The 16,647-nt window shown below is 47.8% G+C and overlaps 1 protein-coding gene across 1 annotated transcript in view; it reads left to right on the top strand.

Annotated features, from left to right (window-relative positions):
• The window catches only part of LOC135396417 (adhesion G protein-coupled receptor E1-like), a 300,114-nt gene extending 283,730 nt beyond the window's left edge, over positions 1-16,384 (top strand). Inside the window, exons 13-18 of the mRNA XM_064627383.1 lie at positions 414-536; positions 597-691; positions 3,420-3,544; positions 3,607-3,875; positions 14,327-14,396; positions 14,464-16,384. Of these exons, the coding sequence (XP_064483453.1) occupies positions 414-536; positions 597-691; positions 3,420-3,544; positions 3,607-3,875; positions 14,327-14,396; positions 14,464-15,634 (1,853 nt within the window). The 3' untranslated portion in view covers positions 15,635-16,384. The remainder of the gene's footprint in view (positions 1-413; positions 537-596; positions 692-3,419; positions 3,545-3,606; positions 3,876-14,326; positions 14,397-14,463) is intronic.
• Positions 16,385-16,647: the final 263 nt, after the last annotated feature.

The following is a 16,647-nucleotide window of genomic DNA, read 5'->3' as shown; positions in this document are numbered from 1 at the left end:
ACATGGTGGCACCCGGTAAATAAGAACCAGTGGAGTGCAGCTGCAGCATCACAGTCCACCACGGAAACACCCGTCCCACTGGACCATCGTCGGTGGCGAATGGCGATCAGAGCCAGAATTTGGCGCCAAAACTGACTTGATTGAACTGCGCATGTGCGCTATGTGCTCTCTCCTTTTGCTTCGCATTCGCGCTCTCTCTCTCTCTCTCCGTTCTCGGCGCCCCGCCGGGTCGCCGGCTAATATTTAATATTATCGGCAAGCAGAAAATTAAAATCTAGAACACAAGTGAAAGCACGTGTACAAATTTATTGACGTGGTAAACATATAAACATGTCCACAAACATGACACACGGTAAGCAACTTGTAATAAAATGAGAATGAAAGTAAATCCACCTCACGTTTTACTTTTGCAGGTCAAGTTGTATTAACAGCGAAAATTGGCAACACAAAAATCGAAAACTTGACCGATCCTCTGGTGTACACGTATCCGACGTACATTCCTGAAAATTATGTCTGTGCGTTTTGGGACGAGAAAAGTAAGTGGGCCCGAAATATCGAAGAATGTTTTGAGATTGATTTCTGCTTTTGTCTCACAGAGAGTGAATGGTCCACAGAAGGAATCACAACCAACCTTTCTGGTAACGTGACAATATGCACGTCAACCCATATGACTGCATTTTCTCTTCTTCTGGTAAGTACACCAACGTTGAGTGTATTGCAGCTGAATGGTACCACAATCGGAATCAAGACGGTGCAGGAGGAATCTGAAACTTACCCATATTTCTTGCATTTGGCAGTTTTGGTTAATTAACGAACTCGAGTAAAGCTAGGTGCAGTGGCACTTTAAATTGCTCCCTCCCTCGCGCACACTTTTTTTTCCTTTAGACAGTACGTAACCAGTCAGAAAGGCAATGGAGCCGTCACATTCTGCGCGAACCATACTTATTTCGAATGACGCTAAAGAGAACTGAAAAATATACGTTTGTAATGTATATAGTATATACAGGGTGTCCCAGCTAAATGCGAACAGATTAAATATATATATATATATATATGTATATATATATATATATATATATATATCACTTTTTCCGAGACGAAATCAATTGCAATATAGCATATGGTGAAGGGCACTCCTTAGGAAGGCACCAGCAAACTCCTTAGGCAATATCTTAATTAACTTACAACAATTAAATTTTAATTATAGAAGCTACGAGGTTGTCGCAGTGAGAACACCTGGTCCCTTCGGTCGTCTCATACCGTTTCCGTTTTCAGAACAAAAATCCCTTCGATAGGTCGTCCGCAAAAAATTCGTGAAGGAACACCATTTTTTCTTTATTTTGTTCATTGTGCATCTTCAGAGACGCGTCTTGCCTTTACCCCCAGTGTGAGAGGGTGAATGAGCACTGCGTCCAGGAAAAACATTAGAAGAACACAGAAAATCAACCCAAGATAAGAGCAGCTCTGATAGCGTCACCAGATACATTTGTTTTTGTTTTGTTTTTGCAAGGTAAAGCTCATCTTCGACGCATGAGGCGGCACTGTGCTACTTGACCCTCTCACATTGGGGGGTGAAGGGAAGACGCGTCTCTGAAGATGCGCAATGAAAGTGTTCCTTCACGAATTTTTGTGTGGACGACCTATCGAACGGATTTTTGTTCTGAAAACGGCAAAGGTATCAGGGGACCGAAGGGACCAGATGTTCTCATTGGGACAACCTCGTAGCTTTTATAATAAAAAGTTAATTCTTGAAAGTTAATGATGACATTGTCTTAGGAGTTTGCTGGTGCTCTCCTAAGGAGCGCCCTTCACCATATGCTATGTTGCTATTGATTTCATCTGGGAAAAAAGTGATATATATATATTTTTTTAAATCTGTTCGCAGTTAGCTGAGGCACACTGTATATAAACTTGATAGATGACTAGAAAATGTGGAGAGATAATTTACCAGAATACGGAGTCACAAATGTTTAAACTCTAATTGCAAAGAAAACGAGATTGGTTTGGAATTTGCTGCAGATGATTTATACCGCAGTCGAGTGTAGCAAATATCACCGTGCAACACTAATGTTCACGAGGGACAAGCGTGAAGATATGGGGTCTAAGCCTCTATTTTGAACGCAGAAAAAAATGTGGTGACAGAAGAGGGTGACCTGGTTGAAGGCGTAACGCAAAGGCGTCACCATACATAGGTGTCCCAATAAACGCCCCTTTCTTTTGTAACATTCGAACTGCCGTTTCTTGCTACTTGATGTAGTCCCATCACACTTTGCACATCCATAGAACATTTACGTCCCGTCACGGGACTGGTCTCAAACGACGTATACTTTATTCCTCCATTGATTAGCAAAATGTAGTAGTTTCATTTCATAAGTGAGGCCCTGAGTGCTTCTCCTGCGTACACTACGCAACTGCAGTGAAAGCACGCTTTACAGTCAACATACTGTCACACGCTTTGCCCCCGAGCCTCGCCCTTACTCTCCATTAATAGAATGATTCTGCGTTAATTGAATAGTATCTAACGTAATAGAAATAATTGCATAGTATTGCGGCGATTTCATCATATATTATGATGAAATACTCCGGAAATCACTAGTAACAAAACGTGTGGTTCATGTTGTTACTGAGGTCATGCCCAACTCTTTTTCTGCATTAACGGGATATTTTAAATTACACCGAAGGTTGCGTTAGCGACAGCGTCCGAGTTGTAATGGAATCATAAAATTTGCATGGTGGCTCACGATACGTTTGAATCAGTAAACGAGTTCGCTCATCGCAATTACTTCGGTCGAAATGATGAGAACCTATATGCTCGAACAAATGCAATTGCGTGCCGCCCGACATAAATGTAGGCATGAACGTAATATCCGCAAAGATCTTTGGGGTTTCATGACCAAATAGATATGTCACTTGCCTTCAAAGACCTGCATGCGCCACTGCTGATAGTGTTATAATTGCCGAAAAATGTTTTGGCGTTGGCGACATCCTCACAATAAATATACCCTGTTTCGTGAAATTCGGCAAACATTATGAGGTAGTAAAATGGCCCCAGCATTCAACCCACGTGGAATGTGAAGAGCAATAATGCGTGACGTCATCGCGAAAATCACATAATTTCCATGCGAATGACAAGAGCACATTTGTGAAAAACTCGGTTAAGTATTTCTGTTTACAACGCAACCAATTATTCGCAAAAGCTTAAGGAATAAGTTGTAAGCTTTATGATGTTCACAGGATGTAATTTTAGGTAAATATGTTAGCTCAGAAATTGAGGTCGCTTCTGGCGATCGATGAAATTCACGACAAGTCAGTTTGGGTCGTCACTAATGGAATCTTGCCTCTGTCTTTCTGTAAATCGATCACCGCGATTCAACATGATGGGCGCACGTGCCGTAATGATTGAATTGCTTGTCCTCTAGGACCCCATGCCAGATGTAGAGACTCTTCCGCATCATATGAGAATTCTATCCATGATATCCTACGTGGGATGCATCCTGTCTATCGTCGGATTGTGTCTTACGCTCCTGACATACACGCTATTCAGGTAAGTCTTCTCACTGGCCATCGAGGCGTTCGTATTCCACTGTACACTTGCCGTCTCTGTAGGTGTCTGAACAAGGACCGCTCTGGAAAAATCCTCTTGAATCTCTGCGTGTCCATGCTTCTGTTAAATGCTTCCTTTCTGGTGGGATCCTTACACGAGAAGCTCGGATGGATTGACCTGTGCTTTGCTGTAGCCATTGCCATGCACTACTTTCTTCTCACCAGCTTGGCCTGGATGGGTGCTGAGGCCCTCAACATGTACCAGATGCTCATCCACGTGTTTGCTTCTTCCGAGACATGTTTTATGTTCAAGAGATGCATCGTCGCATGGGGTGAGAAACTTTGGAATCTGCCAAGCAAATCTCGTGATATGCTACTTTCTCTCTCTCTCTCTCTCTCTCTCTCGTTTCTTCTACTTCCTTTTTTTTTGGGGGGGGGGCGTGAATTTAAGTGCACCATTGCAAACTCAACCGTTAGATCCAGCTATGCGCACATTATCAAAAAAGATGCATTTGCTTGCGTGGTTGTAATCAAATCATGTTTTTCCGTTTTCCACTTTTGTATGTGCAGTGCTGTGCAATAATGTTGTGAATGTAAGCCAACTTATGCGTAAGCCAGTCTTTAGGAGGCATGCACGCATAATATCGGCGTCAAAGTTTCATGTCATCTGCAATGCGATATTCAGAGAAAGTCATTTAGTCTATGTTTGCTTTGTAGCATAACAACATTAGTCATAGAAGGTGGAAATTATCCTCTATTTAACAAGTTACATCCGAAAGCACCCCTCGTGATGTGATGTGATGAAGAAAAATATGGGGATGTGAGTTTCGACGAAGTCGAACTGGCTACCCCAGTACACTTACACACAGAAAGCATCCCTCGTAATTAACAAGGTACCTATTTGGATCTTGTGCAACGAAATTCGATTTCTTTATTTCATTATTTATTTCATTCTATTTGTCTCGACTTGGCGCCGCGAACGAGGATTTCGGTAATGGACGTCTGGTGCAGGGACAAGTTGGTGGCCGGCGTAGCCAATGCGGTATATGCAGGGCCAGCTGCAGTGCAGCTACAATGGAAAGCCTGTTTTGCTGGCGCGACTCATATACTTGTATGCCCCTGCAAAACGAGACCGAACTCCAGTCGGAGACAGAAGCACATTACATTTTATAAAACATTGCAAGAAGGCAGATGTAGAGCATTAACATTAACTGGGTCATTCCACGCCAGATAATCCAAAGTGGGCGTTCGACCATCACCGATTCTGTTAAAAAAATTGTGCAGTTAGAAGACCCACGTGGAGCAGTAGTTCTGAAGGACGCAGCTGAAAATACATTATGTTGAATTTTTTACAGACCTAAATAAGTACGATAAAATCAGAAAAGTATACATCACCTTTTTGCCGTTTATTCACCCCCGCATGATGTGGCAAGATGACGCATGTGATTTTTATGTCGTGGAAAGACGTAATATCACCCACAGTGTACGTTATGCAAATCGGGTTTCTCCTTCACCCTCTAATGGCGCGCCAAAGCGGCGTCATTTCCCTTCATTTTGACAGTTTTTAACTTCTTTCAGTGGCAACTCAGTCGTGAAGTATTCACTGCCCCTTATTGAGTAGGGTTCCAGGTTCCTTCTTTTCTTTTTTATTGAAGGAATAGCAAGTCGGCCTACGCCTGACTAACCTTTCCTCCCTTTCATTTTTTTTTCAATAAACATATCCCCCTCCCCCCCTCCATCAAAAAGTTTCATATTCGTGTCCGTAGTACATCGCGCGTCAGCGGAGCTCGAAAATTTGCAAGTTTCCCAACTTTCGACGGCCATTTTCGAGATGTAGCGGTCCATGTCAAAATAAGTGCAATGACAAACGACACATTCCACTACATAATACTAAACAACCATGCAAACAATGGGAAACTACGTCTTGAGCGACTACATCTACTACTGCGAGAAAAAAAAAGTCCTCTTTTTAGCCGTGTTCTGCAGTGAAACCGTGCAACAGCTAAGTGGCGGGATGTTGAAATAGATTCTGCCAATGTCATGATTTCCCTCTTTTGTTTATTTGTTTGTCTCTCTCTCTCTCTCTCTGTCTGTCTGTCTGTCTGTCTGTCTGTCTGTCTGTCTGTCTGTGTGTGTGTCTGTGTGTGTGTGTGTGTGTGTGTGTGTGTGTGTGTGTGTGTGTGTGTGTGTGTGTGTGTGTGTGTGTGTGTGTGTGTGTGTGTGTGTGTGTGTGTGTGTGTGTTACTTGTCTGTATTTCTTTCTTTCTGAGTGAGTGAGTGAGTGAGTAAAAAGAAGAAAAGCATGGTGAAATTGGCGCCACCAACGTGGAAGCCGGCTACTCCACACCACGTGAACAACTCTGAGCACATGAACGTACATACACACTTGGAGTGCAGACACTCAGGTACAAAGAGTCACACACAGTCAGAGCAATCACAAAAAATCAGAAAAGAAAGGAGAGGAAAAAAACAAAGAAACAGAAAAACAACAGAAACAGAGGCTCAAATGTCAACAACAACAACAACAACAACTTTATTTTGGCTTTGGAGAGTGGGGAGGTTCATCGACACAGGCTCAAATATCAAAACTTATCGTCAGCGCCAATTTCACACAAGAACGAGACCAAGGCACGCAGTGCAGACTGGCTTTCATGGGGGGTCGCGCACCCAAAAGCGTAGGTAAACCAAAAGGGGCGACTGTCTAGGGCCGCGAGCGAGCGCTGAAGTTTTGATCGGGCAACAGAGTATCGCGTGCGCAACACAAGGATATGCTCTGCATCTTCGGGGACGCCAAACTCAGGGCAGTTGGGCGGGTCTTGTGAAGTAGCTGAGCAGTGTAGGGAACATTCAGGCGGAGCCGGTGGATAACGCACTCCATGGACCGCGGAAGAGAGGAAGGGGCGCGTAAACTTAACTCAGGGTCGATGGTAAACAGCAGAGGGGACAGTGCGCTGCCAGAAAACCACAGGTTCCTACTGAGCCGCTGCCGAAGGGAACGTAGCATGGATTTCGCGTCAAATCGCGAAAAGATATCCTTCCGCGTGGACGCAAGCTGGTGTGCCTGACACGCTGCAGCGTCAGCTGTATCATTACCTTGAATTCCAGAGTGACCAGATATCCACTACAATATCATGTCGTGGCCAGCTGAAGCACAGTAGTTGTAAGATGTGATGGCCTCCTATAAGGCGGCACAAATTGCGTCAGACACATACACATTATGCAACGCTTGTAGGCCACTCTTTGGGTCGCTATAAATAATCCATCAATTGGCACCGGAGGAAGACTCGATGTAGCTCAGTGCAAGAGCCATTGCCATTGCCATTGCATAGAGCTCCGCAGCAGTTGAGGATGCACGGCGCGATAACTTAACCGACCCTTGAACGGGGAGCTCCGGGATCCCGTATGCACAAGTAGACCCCGTTGCCGTGCAAGAAGCGTCTGTGAACACAGCCATTCGGTCGCTGTACTGGGTCATTAGATCCAAGCTGCACTGACGGGCGACGCAGCTTGAGACAGATTTCTTGTCAGGAAGTCCGGGGACCACCGTGCTAACAACGGGGGCTTGAAAACTCCATAGTGGACTACGCTGTTGGGACGACGGCTTGTGCGCAGGGATAAGATCCTTATAAGGCATTACTGCGTTTTGAATGCTTGAAAAACACCGTCTATAAATGGCCGAAGCTAACGGATGCTCGAAAAGACGCGTAGAAAGACGAACGTAGTGCCGAAAAGGCTCTGTTGCGCGTAGCACCTGCAAAGGGGACTCCCTATCCTCTGCAATAGCTCCGTCGTTCAGAGATGCACGTGGATGACCACGGCAGACCTTCACGCTTCTGGCCAATATGTTGTGCAAAACTTGCTCAGATGACTGACACAAGTCATGGAGTGCCAGCAAGTGATACCCTAGCACCTGGCGAATCAAGGCAGGATGGAGGCCAAGCATCTAAGCATAAGATATGATCCCCACCGTTGACCAGCCAAAAACCTCAAGACGTTAATGCGTAACCAGCCTTTTCACGAAGGCTTGATACCTCTGCTGACCAGGATAGGCATCTGTCTAGCACAACGCCCAGAAACCGATTAGAGGTCACTCTGCGTACTGGGTTCCAACCTAGTTTCAGTTGGACTCCTGCAAGCTTCTTTCTAGTAAATGGCAAGACGACTGTTTTATCCTGAGACACATCCATGCCACGCTGAGACAGAAAGTTGGCCATTGTCTGAGATTCCGGAAGCGGATGCCGTATCGCTTGCCATTGCATGCCTGACGACCACAAGCAGATGTCATCTGCGTACATGCTGATATTCACGCGGCGGGAAAGCAAGCTCGGGAGTGAAGCCAGTACTCCGTTGAAGAGCAGGGGGCTCAGAACTCCCCGTTGTGGAACTCCCGATGACTGAAGGTGGTAGTGACTCACACCACTGTCGGTGCGCAGAAAGATCGTCCGCCCCTCCAGGTGAGGAAATCCACCACAGACACTCTACACTTCTTCACACACCGACACTCAAGATGTACAATGCATACAACACGTGTGGCGTGGCTTCCAGTACCATAAGCCCCAAAAGACAGCAGCAGTTAACCGGCCACATCCACACTCGTGCTCAATGCTCTATACCAAGTCAAGGACGCAATCCATCGTACAGCGGGGCTTCCTAAAACCGGCCATCACCTGAGGCAGAAGTGCGTTTGCCTCTAGATGCCACTCCACCTGGTCGAGGATCATATACGCTCCTCGAGCTTACACAGGCAGCTTGCGAGGGTGACAGGTCGAAAAGAGTCAAGAGCCATGAGTGACCTTCCAGGCTTCAGCACAGGCACTACTTGCGACACCTTCCAGCAGTCCGGGACTCTGCCCTCCCTCCAGGCCTCGTTAATAAAACGTTGGAGTGCATGCAAGGCTGTATGACCCAGGTTTGAAATCGCTGGATTCGGTATTCCGTCGGGGCCAGGAGAAGTACACAGACGAGAAGAGCGCAACGCCGCAAGTAGCTCCAACACCCGTGAAGCCCACGCCCAGCGGATAATTTTCGACCGAGGTCCTAATGTCTGTGTCCCGTATAACTCTCTCAAGAGAGATCATATGCTCAAGAGAAGATGAAGATGATGATGAGGATCACTCTGCAGAGATGGTCGGCAAGAAAAGGCACGTCTACGTTGAGGTGCATCGGTGTGAGGCTTGAAAGGGAGACGTTGCACTAGACACATAGACGCCACTAACTGAAAGGACTTTCGCGATCGTCACACTGCCCCCCCCCACACACACACTATATATATATATACTTTTTTCACTGCTCTGAATTGCACGATTCGCGTGGGTCGACGAGTGGAAGGTAGGGGCGGCGCATGAACCCCCCCCCCCCCCCACGTGGCTACGCCATTGTGTCGATGTCTTCCAATATCTCCTTGCTTGGTGTTTCGTGCGTATCGTCCATTTCCTTGCTTATTGTTTAGTATTGTCCTTTTTTTTTCCTCATTCCAAATAATAGAAATTGTCGTACATTCATCCTTTTACGGACGGAAAACACGACGACAACATTAACACAGACTCTAGCTTTAGAGCGGATTCGATTTAAATAATCTTATGTAGATCAAACACTCGAGTCTCCAAAGAGAATGACGTTCGCTTTTCCAAACTCACTTAAACTCAGTTCATCGAAATCCGTCAATGTCATCTTCCGGGCATTGGTTGCGGCCCAAAGGAGCAGGGCTGGATAACAACATCTTGACATGGAGCGCCACATCCCGGAAAATGGCCGTCGAAAGTTGGGAAAATTTTCAAATTTCACATTTTCGAGCTCCGCTTACGCGCGATGTACACGAACATGAAACTTTACATGGAACCCCACTCAATAAAGGGCACTTTACTCCTGAGTTGCAACTGAAAGAAGTTAAAAACTGCCAAACTGACGCCGTTTAGGCGCCCCATATCATGCGTGGCTGAATAAATGGCAAAAAGGTGAGGTATATACTTTTCTTACGTTACCACACTTATTTAGGGCTCTGTGGGAGCTAAGATAGGAGCGACCACAAGAGACTAGGATCAAGCGAGAAGGGAAGATGGTTTTAATGGAACCGGGAAAAGCCCGCGGCCGGACGAGCGAGATGCTGTCTTCTTCCTTGAGCCAGGCACCGATGGCGCTACCAGCCGCCACAGACACTCCCCCGGCCAGTCACGGAGTGGTTCGGACCAAGTGGGGAGACCAGTGGACGTGGCGTGGGACAGGGGCGTCAGATTTGGTACTCGGCTGGTCGGGGAAGCTGACACTGTGGAGGTGGTGGTCATGTGCGTCGAGATACGCAGGTTTGAGGCGGTCCAAAGAGACGGTGTCTTCGCGGCCGACGATGTCGAGCGCGAAGAATTTTGAGGCGCGCCTGAGGACTTTGTAAGGGCCAAGGTACCGAGGCTGGAGGGAGGAACGCATGCGGTCGTGGCGGATGAAGACATGAGACGCTTTGTCGATGTCCTTGTGGATGAAAGGGGAGGGGGCCGAAGAAAGACGCGGGGGGACCGGGCGGATGTCACGCAAAGTGTCACGCAGCTGTTGCAGAAAGGCGTCAGTACTGGCGGGAGCGGCTTGATGAGTAGCGAAGAAAGCGCCGGTGAGATGGAGGGTGGTACCATAGACGAGCTCAGCTGAGGAGCAGTGTAAGTCAGTCTTGAGAGCGGCGCGAAGGCCGAGAAGTACCAGTGGAATGTTGTCCACCCAAAGAGATGGATCTGCTTGCGCGCGGAGCGAAGTCTTAATTTGCCGATGGAGGTTTTAATGGAACCGGAAAAAGCCCGCGGCCGGGTGCGCGAGATGCTGTCTTCTTCCTTGAGCCAGGCACCGATGGCGCTACCAGCCGCCACAGCTCTAAAGAATGAAAGATAATGTATTTTGAGCAGCGTCCTCCAGAACTACTGTTGCACGTGAGTCTTCTACCTGCACAATTTTTTTTTTAGAAAAGGCGGTGATGGCCGAGCACCCACTTCTGATCATCTGGCGTGGAATGGCCCAACTGTCAAAACAGCAAAACGTGATGTGTCAACACACGTAGAATCGAGTGAAAAGGTAGAAAAATGAGTGTGCTAGGACGACATCCTACGTCATAACATGTTAAGGTCACTGTGCGATATTGGAGAAAAGATATGGGGCATTCCTTTTGTAGGCGTCACCATTTGAAAGTTGGCTTCACTTAACACTTCTGTGTATTGCGGGCAAGCCCACTTCAAGGAACGCAGAGCGTTGCTTAATTCTTTGTTTCTTCGCTGTTTAGCGTGATTTTTGCTGATTTTTTTGTCATTTTTGGTACGAAACCAGTGTATTCCTTTGGTTGGCGTTGCCATTCTGCAAGGCGGCTTCACCTCATTATTGAAACGCATTTTGAGGGGCGAGGGATTCGATTGGATTGGATTGGAAAAAGAAAGAAAAATATGGAGCGGTTAGTCCCGACACAGTCAGTCAGAACTGGCCCCATTAATTTAATTTATCACTAAACCAACCAAGTTTATGATGTCTTAGGTTAGTTTAGCGAAGTTAGGTTAGATTAATAGGGCCATGGTAGCTTGCTTTGCCCCCAAAGCCGCTTCGATAATGAAGTTGGCAGAGCGAGGCAGGCTGCCACAGCCGCACTAATCTAACCTAACTGATCACTAAACAAAGTCTATGATGTCTTAGGTTAGTTTAGTGATGTTAGGTTAGATTAATAGGGCCATGGCAGCTTGCCTCGCCCCCAAAGCCGCTTCGATAATGAAGTTGGGAGGGCGAGGCTAACCTAATTTATCAGTAAAGAAAGTCTATGATGTCATATGTTAAAGTTGGCTTTGGCTTTTCCGCAACCAGTGGCGTAGCCACACCTCCAAGGTAGGGGAGGCTCGATACGAAAACTCCCCCCCCCCCCCCCCCGCTGATCCTGGATGCGACAACACACACATACTTGTGCACACCGCAAAATGCGGATGGAAAAATATGGTTTGGGCGTTCACAATACGATTACATGTAGGCTGTCATGACCAATGAGGCGGTGTCACGCGATTTGAAGTATTTTGAAAACCTCATACTTTGAAAACCATTCAAGAGTACTCCTTAAATAGACGCCATGAACTGCAAGAACTTTCGCGATCGCCACAATTGTCCCTCATATATTATTTTCTCCTCGGATTTGCACGATTTGCGTAGGTCGGTCTGTGGCAGGTAGGGGGGGCTCGAGCGCCCCCTAGCCCCCCCCCCCCCCCCATCTCCCGTGACTACGCCCACTGCCCGCAACGCAAATAAATGAAAAGTTCCGCAAACTTTACAAACGTACACTAAGCGTTCGTTAAAGTGGGCTTGCCCGCAATACATGGAAGTGATAGATGAAGCCAACTTTCAAATGGTGACGCCTACCAAAGGAATGCCGATATCGGTTTGCTTCGACGTTTGAGTTGAAGACAAGTCATACGAGTACGCAAGCGCACAAACTGGTTCTGATTCGAACATATGTACGCCATCATACGTTATTCTGTCAATGAATACATTTATCAGATGCACGAAATGATCGTTTTCTTTAGTGTTCTACCAATATTTCTTGGACGTTCGAGGATCTAGCTGAGTTACTTTCCCTGTTACTAGTACTTCCTAGTAGCACATATTGTGGCCTCGATGTTGCAGCAATGTTGCGAATGTTGTCCAATGTGGGGCAACGTTTATCAACGTTCCTGCAACATTATCAAAAGTGGACCAACATTACTCGACATTCAGCAATGTTCAAGCAACATGGCAGGGCAACGTTTAAGCAACGTTGCGGCCGGACGTTCCTGCAGCATTGTCAGAAATGGACCAACGTTAGTTGACGCTCACCAATGTTCATGCGACATTGTGAATCTTACGTTTCGTGAACGTTGTGTATTGACTTTCCAGCAACATAACACTGCGTAATACTCTTACCCACGGAGGAAATCTACCGTTTTACAGCTCCAAACAGTAGGTATTCACATTAGATACGAAAGTCTGAATTAAAAACACACCATATGACAGGGAGGGATATCAAAAATGTTGTTGAGTACACTTGACTCTTGCAGATGCAAGGACTAACTTCAAAGACGCATCCTGGTCACCGTTGCAAACGTTGCACGCCCTGCTACACTTAACGGGCATACCCCAACACTTTGCATTTTAGTATATGTTCCATCATATTCGTAAATAGAGGCTACTGGTTGGTAACAGTACCTCTATATCCAAACGGGATACCCAAGCGGTCCCCCTATAGCCCTACCCCAGTAAGTGATGCAGAGATTTGCGGAACTCAAGTCGGCTGCCAGTGGCGTACAAGTGCTTGCAGTCAGCATGCATCTGTGTTCCGACGCATAAAAAAAGAAGAAAAAAAAGAAGGTGTAGAGGAGGGTGGTCTTCCTCTACATGAGCCCCGACCGGCGGTGATGGTATGCCACGGAGAGGCGGTGACGGTGGCCTGTCTCCATGGCCGCGCCGGTGGAACTGAGGCAGGTGCTTCAGGCGCGTGGCCATCGTCGTCGTTGTCCACGGCCCGCTACAGGGCTCCCCCCTCAGACGCGGAGCGGCGATAAGAAAGATGGAAGAATCAAGTCTATACCGGAGGGAGAGAGCGAAGGCGGCCGTGGATGACGTGCACTACAGGACGAATTCGTGGGACGGCACAATACCCGTTGCGTGAAGCTCTCGATGAGCGAGGCAGATGAAGGGCGAATCGTTGGACGTGAGAGTCGTGGCCTAGGGTGCCGCAACCGGCACGGGAGCGTGAGCTCATAGGGTCCCAGGAAGTGATGCTGCGTACCCGTGAGGATTGCCGTGAAGACTGCCGAGACGCTGGCTAATGCGGGCCGTGGCGTCGGCGGCCGCGACTGCCGAAACCAGCAGGCGAGCACTTTGCTCTGTTGTCGCGGCCGGCTGGGAATGTGCGTCGAGAGGCGGAAGGGAAGTGGCGGGTAGTGAGTGTGCCGGGGTCCGTGCACAGCGCAGGGCGGTCCCCGGGATCCGTAAAGCGATGGTTGGTTAGAGGACCGCATGACCAGTGACCGGTTGGAGCGTTGCATGGTCGTCCGAATGGGTACCGTGGAGGGGGGCAGTACGTGAGCGTCGGCGCGTCAGTCGACAGGAGAAGGGCAGTCGTGATGCTGTCGTCGTGAGCCGGACGGTGAAATGCTGCACGGCTGCAGAGGTGGGCGGGCCGTGCTGGACGGTGAGGCCGCAGACGGAAAGGCGCCGGGTACGTTAACGGCGGGGTTTGCCGGCGGTGGGTCCATGTATAGGGCGCTGTGGTAGTGCTCGTCGAAGGCGTCATCAGGAATTTGGGATAGTAAAGAGCCGAATTGCTCCGAACATGGTGTTCATTGTTCGGGTCACCAAATGTAGAGGAGGGTGGTCTTCCTCTACATGAGCCCCGACCGGCGATGATGGTATGCCACGGAGAGGCGGTGACGGTGGCCTGTCTCCATGGCCGCGCCGGTGGAACTGAGGCAGGTGCTTCAGGCGCGTGGCCATCGTCGTCGTTGTCCACGGCCATTGTCCACGTTGTCCACGGCGGTTGTAAACGAAGCACAGAAGCGTATATACGCTTCTGTGCTTCGTTTACAATTCAGTTTAGTTGTGAACTCATGCATTACGCAAACTGATCTGATAAAGAACAAGAACCCTTGGATATATTAAAGCAACGGATAAGTGGAAGGCAGATGAGTCTTGCAGTATCCGCTTCTCCGTTGTCTGTGTCGTCATGTTCCTCAAAATCAAGAAAATTTACATTCTGCGCCTTTACACCTTGTTGATCGCCCGCTACTTCGTTCCATTACAGGGATGCCAGCAGCAGTTGTGGCCGCCTGCGTTCTTATAGACGTTGAACCTTACCGGTCACATAAAGAAGAGTAAGTTATAGGCTGACATCCTTTCAAACAACAGAATTTAACCACCGAATATATTCCTTTTTCTCAGCTGCTACTTGACCTCAGCAAACCCTTACATCTACTACATTGGCTTCTTGGGCCTCTCCTGTCTCATACTGACTGTCAATCTACTGGTGTTTATTATGGTCACTCGGGTGCTCTGTACTTCACGCTCATCGAGTAAATCAGCCGGTGCTGCCACAAACACAACTCCACCGATAACGTCGGCCCAAGTGCGAGGAGCCTTCACAGTCATGACCCTACTTGGCGTCACGTGGATTCTTGGCGTGTTCGCAGTGGGAGAAGCGAGGACCATCTTCCAGTACATCTTTTGCGTCTGCAACTCGCTGCAGGGCTTCACCATCTTCGTCATTCGGGTGGTGCAGTATCCTGAGGCGCGTAGTGCGTGGACGCAGTTGTTCAAAACCGGAACGTTCAAGAGACACCGTGGTACAGGGCCTCCCGGAGGTTCCTGGTATGCCAACTCAAATCCAAAGCAGAACAGCCACTCTTCAATGGTACGAGTGACGTCCAGTAGTACAGACAGCACTAGTACGGTGGTCTTTAACAGCAACATATGGAACAGGTCTTCCGGAAAGGATTGTCCTACTAGGCTGTCTCGTTTTTCAGGCATGGGCAGTTTACTGAAGAACTGTAACCTTCAGAAAGAAGAGAAGAAAGCTAATAGCTTACCTCGCAAAAGAAAAGGCGCCAAGGTCGAGCAGCAAGATACCAAAGAGGGCCATAACGGTGTTGTGCCTATGGAATTTTACTCGTCCACCGAGCAAGTAGCAGCGTTGAGCAAGGTCCCAGACATCTACAAGGAGGACCTCGCAGTAGAGCACGCGCTACAGCCTAATCTTGTGATAGATTCGGCAATGTTCATGGAAGGAGAGAGACCGACTACCTTACAGCAGCCTTGCGATGGGTATGGAGTACAGAAAGCGCATATCCTGTTTGCGTACGCCGACGGGCCGCCAATCAGGATAAACGGTGTCGTACACACGCCCGTCGACAAACCAAAAGTGGAGTGTCTCAGCACCTTCCAGCCTGCGCCGCAAAACAAGAAGGCAGATCTTTCGCAGTCACTGCATGGTAATCGAACGTCCTTAAACGATGACAGAATACCAGAAAACGTCAGGTCCAATCCTGTGACGCCCTCGGATGCCCCGTTTATCCCAAATCAGGAGAATACGGAACGCAACACGCTCCTTACATAAGCGTCACTGAGACTGCACCAGAGGCATTACTGGCCTCATGGAGACCTCGTTTTCGGCGAAAAGACCGTGACCGGTCGGAGGCGAATATGGGATCGAAAGACACTCATTCCGGGCTGGAAACGGTGTCCATTTGAAAGGCACTAGAATATTCTACATGGAATACTCTCCTAACTAGAATGCGATTTTTAAACTCAGCATGCAATCCAACAGGTTTTTTGACATCGTTAAGAAAACTAAATGGAGAGCCACATGGCACACTCTTCTCCAACCGTATATCAGTCCGCTGATTCCGTTGGCATCCCGTCGTGGTCGACAGCGAGGGGACTTCCGACATCACCTGCCATTATTTATCGTGTACAGCTTATGATCCCTGGAGTTGTGATAGCCAAAGACAGACTTCTGTGATCAGCGGTTTGTGTTGATCGAACCTGGGTTGCCTTACGAACGACAAATCACAAGTACCACTGTTGTGCATCTCCTGTTATTTGTTCAGAGGATCGTTAGGGAATCTTTTGTGCGTCGCCAGGATGTGCTGCACTGAACAAAAACACCGTCCTCCTGTGAAAACCCTCTACTTATACGTCCAGTGAATGTGTGGGTAATTTATGTGTGACTGTGTGTGTTCTTTCGAGGAATATTTTAAGTTATATTCATTCCAGTCGTCAATTGCCGTGAAACATTGTACATATGTTAGGAACAGGTTCACAATGCATTTCTATAAAGGTGTGTTACATAAAAGTCATATTTCTCTGAGTTTCCTATGCGTTGCTTTCGTAAGTGTTCTAGCTTTCCATATACGACACCCTTCCTGCGCAGTACTTGGTCATCATTGTGCAAAGAACGTTGCCGAATGGAGGCTGGACGAATTTACATTGGACGTAAGTGAAATGGGTAAAGTAAGATGGCATTGAGTCATATGAAAGGCACAGAACATGGCATTATCCATTCCTGTTTAGCATTGTTGGAAACCACCAGTGATGGCCAGTAGTTAACTACATGTAGTTAAACTACTA

This window comes from Ornithodoros turicata, chromosome 6, assembly GCF_037126465.1.
Source record: "Ornithodoros turicata isolate Travis chromosome 6, ASM3712646v1, whole genome shotgun sequence".
NCBI classification, from domain to species: Eukaryota; Metazoa; Arthropoda; class Arachnida; order Ixodida; family Argasidae; genus Ornithodoros; species Ornithodoros turicata.
This window is presented reverse-complemented; position numbering and strand designations above follow the sequence as displayed.